The sequence below is a fragment of the Anas platyrhynchos genome, chromosome 32 (genome assembly GCF_047663525.1).
Source record: "Anas platyrhynchos isolate ZD024472 breed Pekin duck chromosome 32, IASCAAS_PekinDuck_T2T, whole genome shotgun sequence".
Lineage (NCBI taxonomy): Eukaryota > Metazoa > Chordata > Aves > Anseriformes > Anatidae > Anas > Anas platyrhynchos.
Window position 1 is genome coordinate 4,238,219 of NC_092619.1, and position 23,066 is coordinate 4,261,284.

The window sequence follows — 23,066 nt, forward strand, 5'->3', positions numbered from 1 at the left end:
GAGGGTTCTCACTCCTCCCCTGACCAGATCCTTCTCCAAAGCAATGTGACTCTAAACCCTATACTTCTTCCTATCCATCACCTGCACCAGGCACCTCTCAAATGCACCAAATTCCCAGGAGCTGATGGCATCCTGGCCGTTGACTACTGCTGGTGGATGTGGGTGGCTCTGGGAGCTTAAGTCACCTTTGTACCACCAGCAGCAACAGGGTCTAATGCAGGAAGTCAAAGCCCCTCTGGGTTCCTTCTCTGCATTTCACCATACCCAGTGGGGAAGTGGACCTGGTGCCTTGAGAAACCAGATTTACCATTGCAGGTGATGTGGGTCTCTTCTCGGAGGTCATCACATGACTGCAGATGCCAGGGATGAGAGGGACACTGCCAGAAGGAGCTGTTGCTCTTCCCACACTCCACTCGATCCAGCCACGTGATGCCAGACAGCTTGGCAGAGTTAGAATCTGTTTCCAGTTCCCCTTCATTCCCGCAGCCCAGCTCCTTGCACACCAGTGACACCGTCTCGGTGGTCATGGAGTTGGAGCAAACGCTGCCCCACGTCCCGTTGTAGAAAACCTGCAGGCGCCCGGAGCAGCTGTCGCTGTTCTCCAGCCTCAGGGCCATGAACTCTGGAAGGAGAAAAGGCCCCAGGGACGTCCTTGGATGGCAGCCACTGAGGGCCTTGGCCCTACCTGGCTCTGCCATCACCCTGGTCTCACTGTCCCCAGCTGCCAGCCCCACTCCCAGCACAGACCTGAACAGACGACTCCCGCATCCTCCTTGTGCCCGCAGTCGTGCTGCCCCCCGGCCTCGGCAGGGCAGTCCCAGAGAGCAGCTTCAGCCCCAGAGCAGTTGACGCCATCCAGCCAGATCTGCCCGGAGCCCTCCCCAAACCGAGCAGAGCCGGCTGCCTCCAGGGCCCCTCCGCAGCCCAGCTGGCGGCAAACGACGGCGGCGTCAGCCAGGTCCCAGGCGTTGTCGCAGACGGTGCCCCAGCGCCCCTGGTAGTAGATCTCCACTCTCCCGGCACAGCGCCCAGCCCCGTTTGCCAGCCGGACCCGCCGGCTCCCTGCAGCGGGGAGAACCCCGTCCGTCAGGGGCTGGCTGCACTCCCAGACCCACACTTGGGGGACGTGCAGCACCACTCACCCCGGCACACGACCCCCACATCCTCCATGATCCCTGTTGCCGGGTGGCTCTGAGGCAGGGAGGTGTTGCAGAGGCTCAGGTCAGCCTCGTGCCCTGCACACTGCACCCCACGCAGCCCCACGGGGCCCAGCCCTCGCTCGGCCCTCATGGGGGTGTAAGCTGTATCTGCCTCTCCGCACTGCAGCTGCCGACACACCACGCTGGCCTCCTGCATGTCCCACTGCTCATCCAGGACTCTGCCCCACGTCCCGTGCTGGAAGACCTCCACGAGCCCATCGCACCGGCTCCCTCCGCCCACCAACCGTACAGACATGTGGTGAGCCGGGCCTGGTGAGAGGAGAAATTCAGCCTGGTGCTGCCATGGGGTCCAAAGCTGTGGATGGCCTTGTCACACTCCAGGGCCAAATGGACTTTGCAGCAATGCCCAGCACTCACCTGAGCAAATGACAGCAGCAGCGTTCTCCTGGGAGCACGGCGAGGCCCCCAGGGCAGTCACCGGGCACTGCCCCAGGTGGGCTTCAGTCCCGTCACAGTGGAACGAGTCTCTCCAGACGGGGCCGGTTCCTCTCCCAAAATGCCCTCCTCCAGGAATGGACTCAGCAAAGCCACAGCCGAGGTGCCGACACAGAACGTGGGCATCCGAGAGGTCCCAGCGGGAGGCACAGAGGGTTCCCCATGTCCCCAGCACCTCCACCTCCACCCTGCCTTCACACGCTGTGCTGCCATTCACCAGCCTGAACCCTGTGTACTCTGGGGACAAAGGAGGGTGAGAGAGGCCACATTTGTGCTCTTGCTCCCACAGGAGCTGCAGGAGAGGCCAAAGGGACAGCATGCCTTTCTCCTCCTGCAGCACTCTCATTTTAGGGCTGCAGACCACCACCTCACCCCACCTGTCCCCCACCCAGAACAGCCCAGTGCCCACCCTGCTCTCCTGCCCCCACCACAACCCCCATCAGCATTATTACATCTCGAGTCCTTACGTGTGCAGATGACATAAGGATCATTGCTGTGGGTGCAGGCCTCATGCCCAGGGGCTCTCCAGGGGCAGAAGAGGATGGTGGTTTCATTCCCCACACACTGCAGCTCTCTGTCCCAGAAAGGACTGGCCCCTTCTCCCAGCTGAGCTGCCCCATGGACAGACAGGGCTGTGCCACACTGCAGCTCCCTGCACACCACCTCGGCAGCTTTGGCACCAAAGTGAGAGTGACAGACAGCTTTCCACTGGTCCCTGTCGTAGACCTCCAGACTTCCTGAGCAAGGGCTGTCCCCTCCGACCAGCCGGACAAATCCTGGAGCAACCAAGGAGACCTGTGAGTTCCCAGATCAGGCAAAGAGCAGACCTGGGCTGACACGAGCTCCCGGTGTGAGGACAGGCACCGAGGAGAGCCAGGAGGTGCTGGCACAGCCCCCTCTGTGGCACAGGGCAGGCAGGAGAGGCTGGGCAGTGGGTCAGCACGGCCTGGAGGGCCGTGTCCCTAGGGGCTGGCACTCATGGGGTGACCCCAGGACATGAACAGGGTGCTCCTTGCCACCATGTTCCTCTGCACAACCTCAGTGCTCCTGCCCTCTGAGCAGCCCCTCTGCTTTGGCCAAGGTTCTCTTGTCTGCTAGGGGTACAACCCAAAAGTCCTGGGCCATTGCACGCCCTTCCCTGAGGCTGCTGGTGGCTGGGGGAGCTGCTCTAGATTCCCCTGGCATAGGGACCAGCCTGCCAGACAGGGCCTGGGTGAATGGGATGACAAAGATGGGAACCAGGCAACACAATGGGGAAGGGTGGGAGCTTTCCTCTCCCAGCGCCAGGCACCTCCCCAGGCTTGGCTGCTCCAGCTTCAAGGTCATGCTTGTTGTTGGCACCTGGGCTGTACTTTTCCCAAGGACGTGTGACAGACTGAGCTCAGAGCCCTGACCCATGAGCTGTTATCCTTTTCCCCTATCCAAGTCTCAAAAAGTGGGTAATAGGTTTAACCCATACCTGAACATATCACTCCAGCATCCAGATTGTGAGAACAGTAGGATTCACCACGTCCTGCATGATTGCAGTCAGACAGGGCAGACTCCTTGCCATTACACGCAACAGCAACCATCCAAATGGGCCCAGATCCTGGCCCAAAGTGTGCTTTGTGAAGAGCTTCAAGAGCAACCCCACAGCCCAGCTGCCTACAAACCACTGCAGCATCGGACATGTCCCAGTAGAAATGGCACACGGTCCCCCACTCGTCATGGAGTTTCATCTCCACTCTCCCAGCACAGCGCCCGTCACCATCTGCTAGCCTCACCTCCGCAGCCCCTTCAAACACCAACAAAGGAAGGGTCAGGAGAGCTTTGAGCCCCATACTCACAGACCCCCTCCCCAGGCATAATCACAGTCCCCAGGGTGGGATCTCTGTCCCCATATGCTCTCCCAGGGGCAATGGGGGGTCCCTGTTTTTCCCATGGGCTATGCTGGGCTGGGGGTACCCAGCTCTAGCCCTCCTGGGCCATTTGCTGCCCCACGGCCCTCACCACCTCCTCCCACCCCAGTGGACCCCTGTCCCCGCCCATACCCATCCCTACACAGCCCCCAGTCCTGCATGGGGCTCCCACTCCTCCCCAGCCCAGTGTCCCCCAAACAGCCCCATGCCCCTGAGCAGCTTCCATTGCCTATTGTCTGCCACAGGCACCTCCTAAAACCACTGTCCAACCCAGGAACTCTAGGGTGCCCACAGGGCACTGAATGATCACAAGGATCCCAAAAACCCTTCCTCGTCCCTGCTGTCAGATCAGTCCCTCTGCTTGGACAGGGCCCCAGGAAGGACACTTCTGTACCACTTCTGGGTGCAGATGCCCCAGTCCCCTTCTGTTAATGGGACACAACCTGTCTTCCTGGAGTAAGTGTTTCCCCAGATCCCAAGGGCAGGGAACAGCACACAACACCCCTGGGGCATCCCAGACATTGGCTGTGCCCTGGAGCTCACTGAGGGTCACTCTCTCTGTCTGGGACTCCTCCAGATCCAGAGGCACAGTGATGGGGAACAAGGGCTACCAAAAGGGTCCCCAAGGGCAAGGAGTCTAGAAATGATGCCAGGCATGGGCTGCCATAATCATGGGAGCTGTGGAAAAGGATTACCCTCTCCCACAAAGACAGGCACAGGTTAAAGCAGAGGGCTGAGAGACCGAGAGTCTTCTGCCTCTCATTTCAGTGGTGTCTGCAAAGCAACCCCACTCCCAGAAGCATCACAATGACTCCACTGCTGCACACTGTCCCAAGGCTGTGGAACAGAGAAGCTGGCACTTACCTCTGCAAGGCTGCACCCAGAGGAACAGCCACAGCACCCAAGGGGACAGGAGTCCCTCTGTCCCCATCCTGAGGCTCCTGTCCTGACAGCACGGCCCTGCTGCTGGAGCTCCTGGGGACCCACGGGGCAATGACGATGATGGGAGGGCAATATATCTGTGCAGATGCAGTCCCAGCTGCAGGAGGAGCCAATCGAAGCAGCAGGCACCTTTTTAGACGTTATCGGCAATTATCTCCCCTCCGACACAGCCCAGCTCTCCAATGAACTTCTCCAGCACTCTTCATGACCATATATGAGGGACGGCTGCGCTGCGGGTCTCACGTCACTGCGGTGGGACATCATCGTGGGGTAGGGCTGGGTGTGGGGGCAGATGGCTCTGACACCCCTTGCAGCCTGCTGTGGGAGCACGGAGCATCTCCTAAGCTGTAGCATCCAAGAGCCCAAGGTGCGATTGTCCGGCCGTCCCTGCGCCATGGGATCCAGAGGACTGGTCCTGCAGCAGGGCTGTGTCAGGCTGGGAAGGGACCAGCCCCTGCCCCTGCTACAGCCCCTGCTGTGCTGGCAGCAGCAGCTGGGAAAGGCCCTTGGGCAGGGCCAGAGCCCCATGATGGGGGTGCTGGCTGTCCCGTCCCTCCCCAGGGAGCCTCCTGTGGGGTCCCGGCAGCAGCCAGAGCTGGTCCAGGGCCTGCCCTGGCAGCAGAGCTGCAGCCCAGAGCCTCAGGCGTCTCCCTGGCTCTCAGCGTGTCACCCAGGGGCCGTTATTCCCCGCGGCGGGTCGGGAGCTGGAGCCTGCCTGCCACTGCAGGTGCACAAACCGCAGCCCACGTGACATGGCGCCCGGGCAGGAAGACGGTGGTTTCCTCCTGGCCCCGTGCCCAGGCATGGCCCTGCGGTGCCTCCCAGCCTCCCCACAGCTCCAAGCCTGGCAGAGTCCAAGAAGTGTTGGACAATGCTCTCAGACATATAGTTTATTATATATATATATATATATATATATATATATATATATATATACATTTTATATTTTTAATAGAACACACATTTTTATGAATATATACAATATATATATATTACTTATACATTATTATATTATATTTTTATATATTTCATTAGATTAAATATTATTCTTATATATTGAATGTATTATTATATAGTTCATATTATATAATATATATTTACTGATATTATATTATAGATTATATTATATTTTTATCTGATATATATTTATATTACATAAAGTATTCCAGTATATTATACAGTATTATGTTATATTATGCAGTATATTATATTAATTATATATTTTATTTTATTTTATTTTATTTTATTTTATTTTATTTTATTTTATTTTATTTTTCATTACATTAATTTTACATGTATTATACATACATAAAAGTTTATTTTTCATAAATATATACATTATATATTTTAATATTTTTAATATATATTTACCGTTTGTATAGTTTTTTAGATACATATATATTCTATTTTGTTGTCTGGTGTCTGGAGTTGGACTCACTGATCCTTGATTCTTTCCAACTCGGGCTATTTCATGATTCTGCCCAACACAGCTCCAGGTGATGCCATAGCATATTCACCTGCCATGGGCCTTCTCCTGGCCTGCACCTGCTCCTGCCCTGTCGGTTACTCAGCCAAGAGTGGCATCACAAGTACATTCCCCAGGCATGGGTCTCCTTCCTGCCTGTCATCTTCTCAGGCACCGGTGACGTCACAAGCTCTTACGAGAACTGTGGGCCTGCTGCTGGTCTGTCAGCTCCACAGGCACCACTGACCTGAGCACCACATAGACACCTGTTTGGTTTCTGTTCCCAATGAAGTAGTGTGATGCACCAGTAGACAGGTGCCTGGGGTTTCTGTTGGATTTCAGGAATAATCAAGCATGGGGTGCCATCGCTGACATGACATCATAAGCTCCCAAAGACCCACACAAGCCATATGCTTATTCCTGGCCTACTGGCTTCTCAGGCACCAGGGTCCTCCCAGTATCTAGCACACGCCGTGTTTGCTCTCGGCCTGTCAGCTACCCAGGCACCACTGGCATCGCAGGAACATTCACCTGCCATGGGCCTGCTCGTGGCCTATCAGATCTTCAGCTGACAGTGACCTCATAAGCACAGATGATCTATTGGAAGGATGTCAGTGTCCCTGTCCATGATGGGCGGTGGCTGCTCATGTTCAGCTGGCTGTTGACCAACATCCCCAGGTGCTTTTCTTCTGGACAGCTTTCCAGCCACTCTTCCCCAAGCCTATGCTACTGCATGGGGTTGTTATGATCCAAGTGCAGAAGCATTGTTGAATGTCATGTGATTGGACTCAGTCCATCAATCTAGCCTTTCCACATCCCTCTGCAAAGCTTTCCTACCCTCAAGCAGATCAACTGTCCCACCTAACTTCTTGTCATCTGCAAATATACTGAGAGTGTACTTGATCCTCTCATTCGGATTGTAGATCCAAATATTAAATAAAACTAGACCCAATCCCAAGCCCTGGGGAATGTCACTGATGACTAAACTGGATATCTGGACAACTGACACCAGCTGGACTGAACTCCCTTCACTCCCTCATTCTTTGAGCATGGCCATTTAGAAAGTTCTTCAACCAGCAAACTGTACACTTGTCCAAGCCATGAGCGGCCAGACGGGTTGTCATCCTGCAGGGCTACTTCTGGTGAGGCTGAGTGCATACTAAGATGTAGCTCCTTCTTTTATGCTTTTTCTAATGCCCTGTTCTCAGTCCTTTCAAATCAACTAAGCATGAATCTGGTGCTTGTGATGAGCTGGTGCTCAGCTCATGTTCCAGTTACTTGCAATATCATGCATCACTGTCGTTGAGTTTGTACAGCACTGGCATTCTCGCACTCCCTTTTATCTCTGTTTGCTTGAGTCTGTGATGTCAATGGTAGTTCAGGAAGACTGGGAGGGGAGTGGCTTCAGGGGAAGCACGAGGTTGCTTCTGTCACAGTGGGACTTTGGTCTGCCTGCACAGTTCAGTGGCTCAAGCTGTGACACAGCCAGGAGTTCCACACTTCAAGGGAATCCCAAAGGTAGTTCCTTCCTGAAGGGCGATGCCATCCTGAGTCCTGTTCTTGCCAGTGCAGCATCTATCAAAGGGTCAATACATGTTTGTCCTCAGAAGAAAGGCCCCATCACAAAGGGCTGCCTAGAGCTGGGCTCCTCTCCACAGTTTTGACCTGGAGTCTTCTCCTGCAGGGCCTCTCCCTGGACTGCATCCTCCTTCAGTCCATCCTCCTTCCACATCCACCTGCTCCCACATGGGGTCTTCCATCAGTTGCCATGTGGAGATCTGCTCCAACATGGTGCACCATGGGCTGCAGGGAAACTTCTGCTCCACCACCTGGAGCACTTCCACACCCTATTTCTTCACTGACCTTGGTGTCTGCAGGGTTGTTTCTCTCAGCTTCATGAGGTCAAACTGCTTCAGTTAAGTTGCTAAACCAAAAGAATGCAGGATTTGGGGATTAGGTGTTCAGGTTAGGCTTTAGGGATTAGATCTTGCCTTCCAGGGTTAGTGGTTGGGCAGAGTATTAGAGGGAGGCCTGTTTACTTCTTTGGATTCTAGTCTGTGTCTAGTGTAGAGACTATGTTATGTTACGTCGGGATTTTCTTCAGGGCTCTGTTGAGGAATCATGTTAAGGCTGGAATTCAATGACAGGGATGAAAGGCTGAGGAATAGCATGAGAAATGAGCTAAGAGTGGGACTTGGCTAACCCATGCCAGGTGAGGTTTGAGGTTGGGGTAAGAGTAGTGGATTCCTTGCAGAGAGAGGGATAGCATTTAGATGTAGGGGTAAATAGGGCTTACAGTTATTGCTTCAAAATATTGCCAGGGCTTGACATGGATGTTTTCCTAGTAAGTGTTGCAGCAGCACAGCCTTGCCTGAACCTCTCTCACCTCTTCCAGATCTTTCCTTTCTGTTAGCCAAGTCCCTCTTCTCTCCCCCAAATCTCCCACCTTTATTCTCTCAGCTTTCCCCTGCTCTCCCCAAAGGAGTCACCCTGTTGGGGGCAGCTTTCTGAAGGCCTTTATGACCTCAGAGGCTCTGCCTCCCTGCTGTTGCCCAGCCAGCTGCTGGGACAGAAGTTACCTCACAGCCAGGATCCACAGGGCTACAAGGAGGTGTTGTGCTCAGCAGGGCTCTTCCCAGCCCATCCAGGAATAGCCGGTGTAGGGGATGACCTGCACAATCCCTCAGGTACCCTGTGGGCCGAGCAGCTCATGCTTCAGAACACCTGCCACATGTCTGGACTCACATTTCCCTGGGAGTTCTTCAGCTCCTTCAGGGCATCCTGAAGGAAATGACCACCTCAATATGCAAAAAAATTATCAAGTACTGAGTGCACATGTTAGGGAAGTGTTCAAAACTCTCTGTGGTAGGTGAGAAAGTCTTCATGTCTAGATTTGTTTCATTCAAGTGCATTCCCAGGGCACATTGCCATTAAAAGGAAGGTGACCTTGAGTCACTGTATGTCCCACAGTATATTCCTAGGGAATATCTTATGGAACTTCTGCTCACTGGTAGTCATCTCTCCATGCCCACATCTTGTGCACTGTCATATGGAGAATAAAGACATGGACTCCTGATACATTAATTCGATATCCCTCAGAGGAGGAAATATCAACCACTTGTGTGAGCTGTGGCAAGAGCCCAGTCTGAGAACGGTGGTTGCAAGGAGCTGTTGTATTGGGTCTGGCTGGAATGTTAACTTTCCCGGCAGCAACCCATACAGTGCCGTACTTTGTACTTGTAGCTGGAACAGCAGTGGTATCACACCAGTGTTGTGTCTGCTGCTGAGCAGCAGTGGCACAGCATTGGGCCTTTCTCTAACCCTCCTAGGGGATGGGCAAAAAGTGAGGAGAGAAACTTCACTAGGGCAGCTGACCTAAACCAATCAAAGGGATATTCCATACCATGTGATGTCACACTCAGCAATAAAAGGTGGAAACAGGAAGAAGAGGGGAAGGGTGGGCTCTCGTTGAGAAGACGTCGGTCCTCCTCTCAACACCGGCTGTGTGCGTTGAGGCCTTGCTTCAAGGACGTGGTCAATCATCGTTCATTTGTGGGAAGTAGAGAGTAATTTCTTTCCTCTGCACTTCCATATAGCTTTCATTTATTTTGTTTGTTTGTTTTCCTCCCTTCTTTTTATTTTCCCTTTTCCCCTTTCCCTTTTTATTTCCCCTTAGTTAAATTGTTTAGTTCATGGTAGTCTTTATTTAATTATTATAATTATTTCCCTTTAATTAAATTATCCTTATCTCAACCCGTGAGTTGTTCTTTGCTTTACTTCTCCCCCTCCTCATCTAAAGGAGGGGGAGTGAGAGAGCGGTTGTGGGGTTTAGCTGCCCAGCACGGTAAAACCACCACAGCTGTTCTGGGACCATTGCCCTGAGGCAGCATTTCCCAGAGTGTCCAGAGAACAGTGGTCCATCCCCTGCTCTGCTGGTCCTCCCTGTCTCACCCAGGATGCCAGCTCAGCCCAGACCCTCCCAAGCTCTCCACACCTCCATCTCCTATCTCCAAAGCAGCCCAGCCCAGAAGAGCAGCCCATGCAGGGCAGACCCCAAAGCATCAAATGGAGAAGTGGAGGGCAGTAGCAGTATCTCTGCTGCTGCCATCTGCAGGAGATTCCCCTCCCACAGGCATCCTGCAGCCCCCCAGGCCAGCCCCAGTCCCCAGCACAGCACAGCACCACACTGCTGGCCCTGGGGCTCCTCAGGCAGCACCACTGCAAACACACAGCACCCTGCTCTTCTCCCAGGACACCCCATGTCCCACACAGCCTTGCCCCAGCCCAGCACGTCTGGGATGGTCTGAGCAGCCATTCCTGCAGCCCCTGCCCATGCTGCCCATAGCCCCCCAGCTGGTGGTGCTGCTCTGTAGAGCAAGGGGGCTGTGGTGCACAGGGCCGTAAGGGCACTCTGCAGGGCTGTGCTGGCCAGGCAGGGAGGCAGAGCCAGCTGGTGGGGAGCACTGCCACTGACTGCCTCCCACACAAGTGGTTCCTTGGCCATGGATAGCCGACACAGATAGCTGGACTTCTTCAGAGTCAGAGACGCATGGAATAGCCCGAGCTGGAAGGGACCCACAAGGATCATCGAGTCCAACTCACTTCCAATGTCAGGATATGTTTTGGGGTGATTCACTGTATTCAGACTATGAAATTTCACCAGATGTATAACAACCAATTCAACAGAGAGCTTTCCCTATGCTGCAGTGTTCCCTGGAGTTGGAGAGCTCTGCTTTTCCCACCCAGATTTAGCACCTCAGGGTGCCTCCACCTGGGACGTGCCCGTGCTCTATGGGATCCACGTGCTATTGACTCCCTGGCACACACTGTCCCTGCCGAGTGCTTGGGCTCTCCTGTCAGCTCCCTCTTTCCTCCTGAAAGAAGCCTGTCTGCCATTATCCCTCTCACCCACTGGGCACAGAGGCAGGAGAATTCACTGTCTCTGTGGGTGCTGTCCAAGAACAGGGAACAATCACAGGTTCAGCCTGGCAATGCTGCTGTGGCAGGACCCTTCTCCCCTCCACCTCTGCAATCTGCCACGTGCCCCTGAAGCTCCACCACAGGTCTACAAGGAAGGGTATCAGGCTGTGAGTCAATGCATGGTCCTTTCTTTTATTAAAATACACAGAAATCCTGACCCACCATTTATACAAAGCCTTGGAGTCACGTGAGACAGGTACATACAGTGTAGGAAGGTATGAACAATGATATTTCTTTGTGGGAAACACTATGAGAAGTAAAGCAAAGTAAAAAAGAAAAAAATAGAAACAAATAGAAAGATTTCTGGGTATGTATACAGTTAACATTAAGAACACAGACAGTTTATTCCTTCCGGAAAACCTCCAGTCATCAGTTTTGAAACTGCATCCTTGAGTTCCTTGTTCCTCAAGCTGTAGATGAGGGGGTTCACTGCTGGAGGCACCACCGAGTACAGAACTGCCAGCAAAAGATTAAGGGAGGAGGAGGACATAGAGGGGGGCTTCAGGTAGGCAAAGAAGGCAGTGCTGAGAAACAGGGAGACCACAGCCAGGTGAGGGAGGTATGTGGAAAAGGCTTTGTGTCATCTTTTGTGTCATTCCCCTAGAAGGGGTCTTAGCTGCCTCCCCGTGCCTCACAGAATCCCATTGGAGTTGGGATTCCTCTTCCTTGGTTCAGGTGGGCACAAACCAGGCAGCATGTAAGCTGCTTGTCTCAGCTTTCAGCACTTTGAATAGAGACAGAGGCCAAAAGGGAGCTGTTCAGAGGCAGACACCAGGTGATATTGGAGATGGCAGAGTGACATCTGAGTGACATTTGAAGTGCCTAATTCCTCTGGGCCATAAACAGAGATTTTATTATTGCATGTACAATATAATATAACTGTAGCCATTGCTCAATAGCAAAGAAGTAAAAGAAATAAAAGGCATGCTGTGACCTGGTTGCCATCACTGGAACCTGGTGGGACCACTCCCATGACTGGAGTGCTGCAATGAATGGTTATGGGCTCTTCAGAAGAGACAGACAGAACAGAAGGGGTGGTGGTGTGGCCCTCTATATTAGGGAGTGTTTTGATGTTTCAGAACTCGAATCTGGGAATGATAATGTTGAGTACCTATGGGTTAGGGTCAGCGGGAAGGCCAACAAGGCAGGCATCCTGGTGGGGATATCTTATTGACTGCCAAACCAGGATGAGGAGACAGATGAGGCATTCTACAAGCAGACTTCGAGCTGTTCAGGACACTGGTTGGCAGAGTCTCTTGGGAGGCAGTTCTGAAGGGCAGAGGAGTCCAGAAAGGCTGAGCACTCCTCCAGAAGGAAATCTTCAAGGCTCAGGAGCAGACTGTCCATCCCCATGTACCCAAAGATGAGCCAGCATGGAAGAAGACTGGCCTGGCTGAACAGAAAGTTGTGGCTACAGCTTAGGAAGAAAAAGAGAGTTTAGGACCTTTGGAAAAGAGGGCAGGCCACTCGGGAGGACTATAAGGATGTTATGAGGCTTTGTAGGGACAAAATTAGAAAGGCCAAAGCTCATCAGGAGCTCAGTCTCGCTACTGCTGTTAAAGATAACAGAAAAAGTTTTTATAATTACAGAAACACAGAAAGGAGGACTAAGGACAATATTCATCCTTTACTGGATACGGGAGGAAACTTAGTGACAAGAGATGAAGAAAAGGCTGAGGTGCTTAATACCTTCTTTGCCTCAGTCTTTAGCAACAAGACCAGTTGTTCTCTGGGTACCCATCCACCTGATCTGGTGGAAGAGATGGGGAGCACAATATGGCCCTCATAATCCATGAGGACATGGTTGGAGACCTGCTACAGCACTTAGATGTACACAAGTCAGTAGGGCTGGATGGGATCCACCTGAGGGATCCCATTCCTCATCCTCCTGTAGAGAGGTGGGCATTGGTCTATTCTCCCACATGCCCTTTTATAGGAAAAGGGGGAATAGGCTAATGTTGTGCCAGAGGAGGTTCAGGTTGGATATTGGGAAAAACTTCTTTACAAGGAAGGCAAGAGGAGCCTGGCCAGGAGAGATGTGAGATTTGGGGGAGGAAAGAGGAGCTTGGATAGCAGAAGGTAACGATTCTGGAGAGGTAAGAATATTCAGGAAATGTTGATCCTACCATAAAGCTGACTTAAAGCAGTCATGTGAGGCCCTTACCCTATTTTAACCTGATACATTAATACCTAAATCTAAATGCCACTCCACACCCTGACAGGAATCCACTGCTCTAATTTTTGACCACAATATCCCTTGAAGCCAAAATTAGTCCATCATCCCATTCCATTACCTTTCTTCTCTTGCTCACCGTCATCCCTGCCCTTTACACTAGCATTAAAATGCTCTATTCAACCCTAGTCTTCTTGCAGACCTAAACAAAACCCTCAAACAAACAGCTTGCCCATACCCTAACCACAGACCTGACACCCAAAGCAGAACACCAAACCTTCCCACTAAACATCTGCTTAATCTCTCACCCAGAAGGGTTCATCATAGTCCCCAATGTCATACATGAACAATTATTATCCAAAGCCTGTCTTCCTGTGCATTAACCTTCTCACCTTTAACCCTTATCCTAACCCTTCAGTTTAGGTTCGTGTTCCCTTGTGGCAGGGCAGGAACCGTGAGATTGCTGTGCAGTCACATGGCATTCAAAATGAATGTGAGGGGCCATGGATTTGATCAGCTTCTAGGCCACAAAGAGAAGATGTGTGAGAATGCTCTGATGAGCTCAGCTGTACCTCAGGATCTCCCGAAGCAGCAGGAGGATTGGCCTATGAAAGGGACTGTGAGGTCAGTTCTGTCTCTGCAGTTGATATGGCAGCAACAGGAAAGTGTCACAGAAAGGGACTGTGAGATCACTTTTGTCTGAAGTAGCTGACAGGTCACACTTCTACCTGGGATCTGTACTTTTCAGCTGATAACTACCAGTGGTCCTGGTAGGCCAGCAGAAGGCACATGGTTGGCATGCTGACTGTGGGATCCCCTCTGCCTACACACCCAGGAGGACCCAGACAGAAATAAGGCCCAGATATGTGTTGTCCTGTCCCTTGTACTTGAGTCCATAACTGGACAGCAGGAGGCACAAGACTTGGGTTTGTCTACACAAGAAGCTGCAAGGCCAGTAGCAGGCCCATGGTTTGGAAGATGCTGGTGAGGTGACTTGGGTCTGGTTGGCTGACAGGCCACAAGAAGGCCAATGGGTTGGGAAGCCTACTTTTGGACTGGTTTCCACCCAGGTGGAACTTTCTTTGGTGGTAGGAAAGAGTAGGAGAGAAAAACCTGCCAGAAAATGCACCTTGGAAGGTTGGCACTGGCCATGAAGAGGAAGAAATGTCCCTCAAAGAGTTGTGCTGTGGTGCTAGAGGTCACCCAAAGAGTGTCTTTGATCAAAGACCATGGCTTTGTGTTTGAAGGAACAGCTGGTGAGGGTTGACGAGACATTGGTGAAACCACGGAAATGCCAGGATGAGAGCAAGTTGGTGAACAGAGATGGGTGTCTGCAGGTTTCCAGGAAATAGGGCAAAGTGTGGGGCAGCATAGGAAAGTCTGGAGAGGACAAAGTGGTGGGTGCTGGCAAGAAGAGAAGTCCCCAGCAGCCCTGACATTTTTGTCCCCTTGGATAGAGCTTCTAAGGAGATGAAATATAGTCATTGCAAGGGGGCACATTGCTTTCCTGAGACCCTGTGCAGAGGCAGGAAGGAGTCATACCACTGTTCTTCTTATGGCATCACACTGCCCACCACACCCCACAAACCCCCAGCAGGAGCCCAGAGCCAGACATGGGAGCAGGACATTCCCTTCCAGTGGCTGGAGTCAGGACCTGGCCCTTAAACTTCAGCACAACAAACCCAGACTTTTCTCAGAACAGTGCTTTACCTATCTGTAATCATGGCCTCCAATTATCTGCCCTAACAAGTCCCTGAGGAGAATCTCTTAGTAACGGCCCTCAGTGGGGCCCATTAATACTCCAACTCACTTCAACTTTTCCTTCTGACTTTACTTTCTCAAGCAATTGCATCATTCTCCTCTTAATATGTGACATTCACAAACTGAGCTCCAAAATCCACCATGGAACTCATTACAATGCAGAAACTCCTAAGGAAACATATGTCTTCCATAGTGTTATTCAAGTCTTCAAGACTTGGAGAACTAATTGGAGAGCTTTCATGGTGTAGTTAAGGAGGAAGATTTCAAAAAGCACCTAATAAACATCTCTTCTAATTTTAAAGGATGAATTTTGTTGCATTTCAGTTTTGAGCATCTTTCTTCAATTGATATTAATCCTGGGCTTCTCCTGGGAAAAAAAGGAGGAAAATCAGACTCTTGAGGTCTAACAGTGCATAGACAACCTTGCTCCTCACCACCCCAACCCTGACACTTCTCTCATTGGCCACCTGGTGTTTGCATCACTTTCCCTTACACCACACTTCTGCACTGAAGTCTGCAGCTGGATGTTACAGCCCCCATGCACCAGCTCCCACCTGCTTTCCTTAGTGACCTGGCTGCACACAGGCACAGAAGTGTTTTTCCTTATTTTAAAACAATCAACAGGAAAACAAGGAGCAATTTTCCAAACAGCAAAGCAAGCTCGTCATCTTATATGTCTGCAGTCAGGCTTACCCCACTGGTTTTAAAATTAAGTAAATTTAGTGTTTTATACTGATTAATAGGAAAGTATAGGTATTAAGATTACTATTATTCCATATGATTTTAATTCAATGATAAATGATGAGGAGCTTGCTACAGAAACAATTAGGCAGACTGCTAATCGATGGGCAAGCTTGAACTCAATGCATCTCAAAGCAGAAACTGAGTCAGTGAGAGCAGTCTGAATGATCAAAAAGTAAGGGGAGGGCAAAGCAGGAGAACCGTGGGAAGTGCATAGGTCCAAACAGGCAGCTGGAAAGGGGACATTCAATATGGATAGTTTATTCAAGATGGGTGGAAGTGCCTGGAAGATGAGGGAGTACACCACGATGGACAAAGTGATGACAATGCAAATACAGGCGACCATCAGTATTTCTTCTCTTGTGATGAATATAGATTCTGAAAATTCACCTGAAGAAGGATATAGGTCACTGATAAAGGAACTTTCTTTTTGTGCTATCACCAATGCGGATTACAGTAACACTTCCACACCTAACAGTAATACGTCCCACCCCATATATACCATCCTGTGGGGAAGAAGAGAGGGAGCTGACAGCCAAGGGACACATTTGGGTGTGGAAAGTGGAGCCCAGCAGAGACAAGGAGTCAAGGCAGTGGGGTGGGGGAGGCCAGGAGAAGCAGCTCAAGGAGTGGTGCTGCTTGTGAGGACATGTTTGTGCCAGCAGCCTGAGTGGGCAGCAGCTCTGTGGAGGCGAGGGGAGGCCAGGGAGCACATGCCAAGAGCCCTCCTGCCAGCAGAGACAAGGCCGGGGCTGAGGCCAAGGGGAGAGGCAGGCCCAGGGCAGGGGGCTGCAAGGGCCATGCTGAGCTCCCTGCCGGGCTGGGGCCAGCCACGGCTCAGGAAATGGAGGACCCTGAGTGGTGGTGCTGTGCAGAGCCAGGGGTCTGTGGTGCCTGAGGACCCCTGGGGAATTCTGCCCTGCCTGTTTTCTCTGGGTGGTCATCAGACCCAACTCCATGGGGATCTCTGCTGCTGAGCCCCTTTCCATCTGCCCTAGTGTCTCAGCAGCACAGGGCAGTACTTGCAGCATTATGGGTTGTCTCTAAGGTCACAAAGGGCAGGCAAGTGCTGCACCAGACCTTGCCCATGAGTCTGCAAAGAGGGTGTCCTCAATTACTCTGCATCTTATGGGCCTTTGCCTGATGGCAGTTCACCTCTTCTCATGGCATCGCAGAGTCCCCCTTAGTCGATGGAGTCCTCAGATTCAACTTTACCAGACCCTTCTTTTGATGGTCACTCAGATGCGGCTCTAGTCACTGCACTTGGAATACGCTGTCCCTGAGTTCCCCTGACATCTCCTGGCAGCTCCAGATTCCTCTCCAGGCAGACATCGGCCATCAGCCCTACTGCAGGGGGCACAGTGCTATGTAGATAAGTCCAAAACCGGTTGTTGTCTAATTGGGCAAATGCCACCATAAATGGTCCAGGACAAGTAACTGTCAGAGCACCCTGGGACTTTAAGCCTGTATCCTTCATTCCATGAACTTGCCCAGAAAACAAAGAGCAGGGAACAACCCCTAGGCTCTGTTCCTGACAGCGGCACTGGAAGAGGTGTCCAGGCTTCTGGGTTTGCCTTCTGAAGCCCCTTTTTTTACTGTCATGCTAGCAGGGAGCCCAGCTCTGTCACTGGCACATTCCCTTCTGCTGCCTACAACCACAGGACTGCCACAGGCAAAGGACTGTCACCTGGGTACACAAGGTCCTTCTGTGAGCTAACAAAATTGGCAAGGAAAGAGTAGAGACTGTGGAAGTGAAATGAGAACAGCAGTGAAAAGGCCTCATTATGCTGCAGTCATGGCTCCAGGGAAGCAGCAGGCCTGACCCAAAGGCAGCAGAGAGGCAGAGCCCAGCAGGCAGTGAGGGACAGCCCAAGGGCCACCAGGGCTCTCTCCTTGTCCTGGTTTCAGTTAGGACAGAGTTAATTTTCCTCCTAGTAGCTGGTAGGGTGGATGCGGGGGGAAACTTAGTTACAAGAGATGAGGAAAAGGTGGAGGTGCTCAATGTCTACTTTGCTTCAGTCTTTAGCGGCAACACCGGTTGTTCTCTGGATACCCAGTACCCTGAGCTGGTGGAAGGGGATGGGGAGCAGGATTTGGCCCTCACTATCCACGAAGAACTGGTTGGTGACCTGGTACGGCACTTGGATGTGCACAAGTCGATGGGGCGGGATGGGATCCACCCAAGGGTACTGAGAGAACTGGCAGAGGAGCTGGCCAAGCCCCTACCCATCATTTATCAGCAGTCCTGGCTATCAGGGGAGGTCCAAGTTGACTGGCGGCTAACAAATGTGACGGCCATCTACAAGAAGGGCCGGAGGGCAGACCCGGGAAACTACAGGCCTGTCAGTTTGACCTTAGTGCCAGGGAAGCTCATGGAGCAGATCCTCTTGAGAGTCATCTTGCAGCACTTGCAGGGCAAGCAGGCGATCAGGCCCAGTCAGCATGGGTTTATGAAAGGCAGATCCTGTTTTACAAACCTGATCTCCTTCTATGACAAAGTGACGCGCTGGGTGGACGAGGGAAAGGCTGTGGATGTGGTCTACCTTGACTTCAGCAAGGCTTTTGACACCGTCTCCCACAGCATTCTCCCCAAGAAACTGGCTGCTCTTGACTTGGACTGACACACGCTTCGTTGGGTTAGAAACTGGCTGGATAGCCGGGCCCAAAGAGTCGTGGTAAATGGAGCCAAGTCCAGTTGGATGCCAGTCACTAGTGGCATCCCCCAGGGCTCGGTGCTGGGGCCGGTCCTCTTTAATATCTACATCAATGATCTGGATGAGGGCATTGAGTGCACCCTCAGTAAGTTTGCAGATGACACCAAGCTAGGTGCGTGTGTCGATCTGCTCAAGGGTAGGAAGGCTCTGCAGGAGGATCTGGATAAGCTGCACCAATGGGCTGAGGTCAACTGCATGAAGTTCAACAAGGCCAAGTGCCGGGTCCTGCACCTGGGGCACAATAACCCCAAGCAGAGCTAGAGGCTGGGAGATGAGTGGTTGGAGAGCTGCCAGGCAGAGAAGGACCTGGGAGTGATGGTGGACAGTCGGCTGAATGAGCCAGCAGTATGCTCAGGTGGCCAAGAAGGCCAATGGCATCCTGGCTTGTATCAGAAACAGTGTGACCAGCAGGGCTAGGGAGGTGATCGTCCCCCTGTACTCGGCTCTGGTGAGGCCGCACCTCGAGTACTGTGTTTAGTTTTGTGCCCCTCGCTACAAGAAGGACATGGAGGTGCTTGAGCAGGTCCAGAGAAGGGCGACGAAGCTGGTGAGGGGCCTGGAGAACAAGTCCTACGAGGAGAGGCTGAAGGAGCTGGGCTTGTTCAGCCTGGAGAAGAGGAGACTCAGGGGCGACCTTATCGCTCTCTACAGATACCTTAAAGGAGGGTGTAGCGCGGTGGGGGTTAGTCTTTTCTCCCATGTGCCTGGTGACAGGATGAGGGGGAATGGGCTTAAGTTGCGCCAGGGGAGTTTTAGGTTGGATGTTAGGAAGAACTTCTTTACCGAAAGGGTTGTTAGACATTGGAACAGGCTGCCCAGGGAAGTGGTGGAGTCACCATCCCTGGAAGTCTTTAAAAGACATTTAGATGAAGAGCTTAGGGATATGGTTTAGTGGGGACTGTTAGCGTTAGGTCAGAGGTTGGACTCAATGATCTTGAGGTCTCTTCCAACCTAGAAATTCTGTGATTCTGTGATTCTGTGATTTTGGCTTAGGATGAGAAGAGTGCTGATACCATGCTGATGTTTTAATTGTTGCAGAGCAGTGCTTACACCAAGCCAAGGACCTTTTAGCTTCTCACTCTGTCCTGCCAGTGGACAGGCTGAGGGTGCAGCAGGAGCTATGAAGGGACAGACCCAGGACAGCTGACCCAAACTGGCAAAGGGGTATTCCATCCCATCTGACATCATGTTAAACAATATATAGGGGTGGCTAGCCGGGGTGGGGGGACCAGCTGCTTGGGGCTTGGCTGGGCATTGTTCAGTGTGTGGTAAGCAATTGCATTGTGCATCACTTGTTTTGTACACATTACCAGTAGTAACACTATTATTCTTACTAATTTTTTTCCTGTCTTAATAACCTGTCTTTATCTCAGTCCAGAGGCTTCGCTTTCCTGTTGCTCCCCCCCATGCCAGAGAAGGAGGAGGGAGAGTAAGCCAATGGCTATGTGGTGCTTAGCTGCTGACCGGGTTAAACCACAACACTCCTCCATGTGGCAGCTGGGCTCTGGGCCCTGACCCCTCCTGCATGCTGGGGCTGCTCCCCCAGCTCCAGAGCAGGTGGAAACAAACAGGAGCTGAGACCAATGAAGTTCTTGTGTCTTCTTTTTTATCTGTATCTATAGAAGAGGCCCAGTCATAGCTCCATATGATGATTGTCTCAAAGTAAAGAAAAATATAACAGGTAGGAGGCTAAGAATAAGCTTATACAAAGCAAAGGAACAAATGGAAGAAAACCGCAATAAGAGAAAACAAAGGAGTATTAAAGAAAACAAAAGATTTTCCTCCGTTTCAGAAATAAAGTAGGATCTTTAAAGCACATTATTGACTTGAAGAAGCATGTATTGCAAGAATTTCCAGACTGCATACCTGAGCACCTGGTTCCTCATGCTGTAGATGAGGGGGTTCACTGCTGTAGGCACCACTGAGTACAGAAATGACACCACGAGATTTAGAGTTGGGGAGGAGAGTGAGAGGGGTTTCTGGTAGGCAAACATGACAGTGCTGAGAAACAGGGAGACCACAGCCAGGTGAGGGAGGCACGTGGAAAAGGCTTTGTGCCGGCCTTGCTCAGAGTGCATCCTCAGCACAGCCTTGAAGATCTGCACATAGGACAGCACAATGAAGACAAAACAAACTAATGCTAAGGAAATACTAAACAGAAGTGTCCAAACTTCCCTGAGGTAGGCATCTGAGCAGGAGAGCTTGAGGATCTGGGGGATTTCACAGAAGAACTGGTCCAGGGCATTACCTTGGCAGAGGGGCAGGGAAAATGTATTGGCCGTGTGCAGCACAGCATTGAGAAAGCCACTGCCCCAGGCAGCTGTTGCCATCTGGGCACAAGCTCTGCTGCCCAGGAGGCTCCCGTAGTGCAGGGGTTTGCAGATGGCAATGTAGCGGTCATAAGCCATGACAGTAAGAATGGAATACTCTGCTGTGAGAAAGAAGGCAAACAGTAAGACCTGTGTAGCACATCCTTCATAGGAAATGGTCCTGGTGTCCCAGAGGGAGTCAGCCATGGCTTTGGGGACACTAGTAGAGATGGAGCCCAGGTCGAGGAAGGTGAGGTTGAGGAGGAAAAAGTACATGGGGGTGTGGAGGTGGTGGTTGCAGGCTACAGCGGTGAGGATGAGACTGTTGCCCAGGAGGGCAGCCAGGTAGATGCCCAGGAAGAGCGCGAAGTGCAGGAGCTGCAGCTGGTGTGTGTCTGCGAATGGCAGGAGGAGGAACTCGCTCACAGAGCTGCTGTTGGACATTCTCTGACTTTGACAAGGCTGTCTGCTGAAGAGGAGAAGGCAAAACAAAGTTAGAACAGAATTCTCTGAGGAAAACCTAATGCAAGTCATATAGCACCCCCAAACTGAGCCTCTCTCTTAGCATGAGAACTGTTCTGCAGCTCTCTTGCTTGAGCTGCAGCTGGTGTTGGCTGAGGGAGGCACTGGGAGCAGGGGCTGCTTTGGGCTCTAGAGGAATCCTTCCTACTGTACAGCGTGAGGGAAAAAGGAACATAGGGGAAACAGGTTCTGTCCACCTCTCAGATCATTGAGCTTTGCAGTAGTCTTGCAAACATCTCCAACCACAGTGCAGAGCAAAGTAGGATTTTCTTTGTTTTATTTTCTAGTAGTTACCCCTGTAATGATTAGGACTACCATCATGATCAGGTGTTTCCCTAAGAAGAAACTGGAGGCAGCTGAGAGCAGAGAAGTCGCAGTCCAAATGGAGCTTGGCAGAATCCTCACCTTGTCTCTGGGTGCCGGACCACAAACTCAGCCCTTCCCTCCTAGCTAGGGGTGCAGAGGCCTCACTCCAGGTGCCCACAGACAGCCATCCAGCAGCACAGACATGACCTTAGCATGGAGATGTCTTCTCCTTGGGGCACCTTGGTACAGAGTCAGAAGGAGCTTGGGAGTCTCTCCTTAACTGGGCTCTGCCTGCTGTGCTGGCCCTGTGTGTCCCACAGCCCATGGGTTGCAGGGGGAGAGGAGGCCAGGGAGGGGCTGCTCCAGGGGAAGGCATCTGCACTGCAGGGCATGGCCGCGTGGTGCCCGAATCCCACCTGCCATGGCATTTCTGGCAACAGCTCCTTCTGGCCGAATCCCCCTCTCTCTGCTGCCTGCAGCTGTCCCTGCTGGGTGCTGCTGCTCTGCGCCCACCTCTTCTTTCCCCCTGCCCATGCTCACAGACCCCATCCCACATGGCTGTGCTCAGCGCTGCCCTGCAACACTCTGCGACCAACAGGGCCCTGCCAAGGGGCACCTCCATGGCTGCAGGAGCTACGGGGCAGCTGACAGAGAGCCCGGCATGGCCAGCCAGGGCTGGGTGTTCTGGGCTGACTGGGGGCACCTGGCTTAGGGCACTCCGAGGGGCTTCTGCCAGACTTCCTCACCTTGCAGTGCAACCCAGGAGGAATCTCAAAGCCTACTGCATTGCCCACTGCCCTCCCAGAAACAAGACCCAGCAGGAGACCCTTCCAGGACCTGCAGCTGTATGGCCCTGCAGCCAGAGATTTACCTTGTAAAGGGCTGTGCAGATTTTTCCTGCAGTCAGCTCTCAGCATCTTCCCACTCCCATCTGCCTTCATCCCCTCTCTCCTTCTGTCCTCTCAGTGTGTCAACTGCAGTGAGAGCCCCCAGCCCTGCTGCACTGTGCAGAGGAGCTGCTCCTGGGCAGAGCTGTCTTTCTGTCCTCTACCAGGAGCTCTCTCTGTCCCAGGAGCCCGACCCAGCTCAGCAGCAGAGGCCCAGCCCAAGGCAGTGGAATCACCCCTCTAGTGTCTTTGGTGATGAGCTCATGAACCTCAGGCACTGAGTGGAAAGTGAAGAACTCTCTCAAGAAGTCCAAGTCAGATGCAAGTTTTCTGGAGTTTCCCCCCGAGGGCCAGGACTGACATAGCCTCCCTTGGAGCTCATTAGAACCAAGCATTGGAGGCAGTGAGGCCAAGGAGACAAAGGCAATATGAAATTGACACTGATCTTTGGAAAAAAACTGAATATGTTTCACCAAGCACAAAGGCTGAGCCTTGATCCCTGGCCTCTGGGAAGGGAGATCCTTTCTCTTTACACATTGCTCAGAGCTCTTTCCAGGACAGTAGGAGATGGGGATGTGCATTGCCAAGTGCAGGACAGTGGTACGACCTCTGCCTGGTTCATGGCTGGGTGTGAGGAGGCAATGAGGCCCTGGCACTTTAGTGATAAGCTGTCTCCTCATAGGCCTCAGTGACACTGACAACAGCCATAACCA

The 23,066-nt window shown here is 52.1% G+C and overlaps 1 protein-coding gene across 1 annotated transcript; it reads right to left on the reverse strand.

The window, feature by feature from the left end:
• Positions 1–224: 224 nt before the first annotated feature.
• Positions 225–21,082, reverse strand: LOC140000478 (olfactory receptor 14C36-like). Its single transcript, XM_072030372.1, has 4 exons — positions 20,204–21,082; positions 11,280–11,337; positions 748–1,062; positions 225–622 (listed from the first exon to the last, which is right to left on the reverse strand). Exons 1-4 carry the CDS (start codon positions 21,080–21,082, stop codon positions 225–227), a joined length of 1,650 nt encoding a protein of 549 aa, XP_071886473.1.
• Between the last annotated feature and the right edge of the window lie 1,984 nt (positions 21,083–23,066).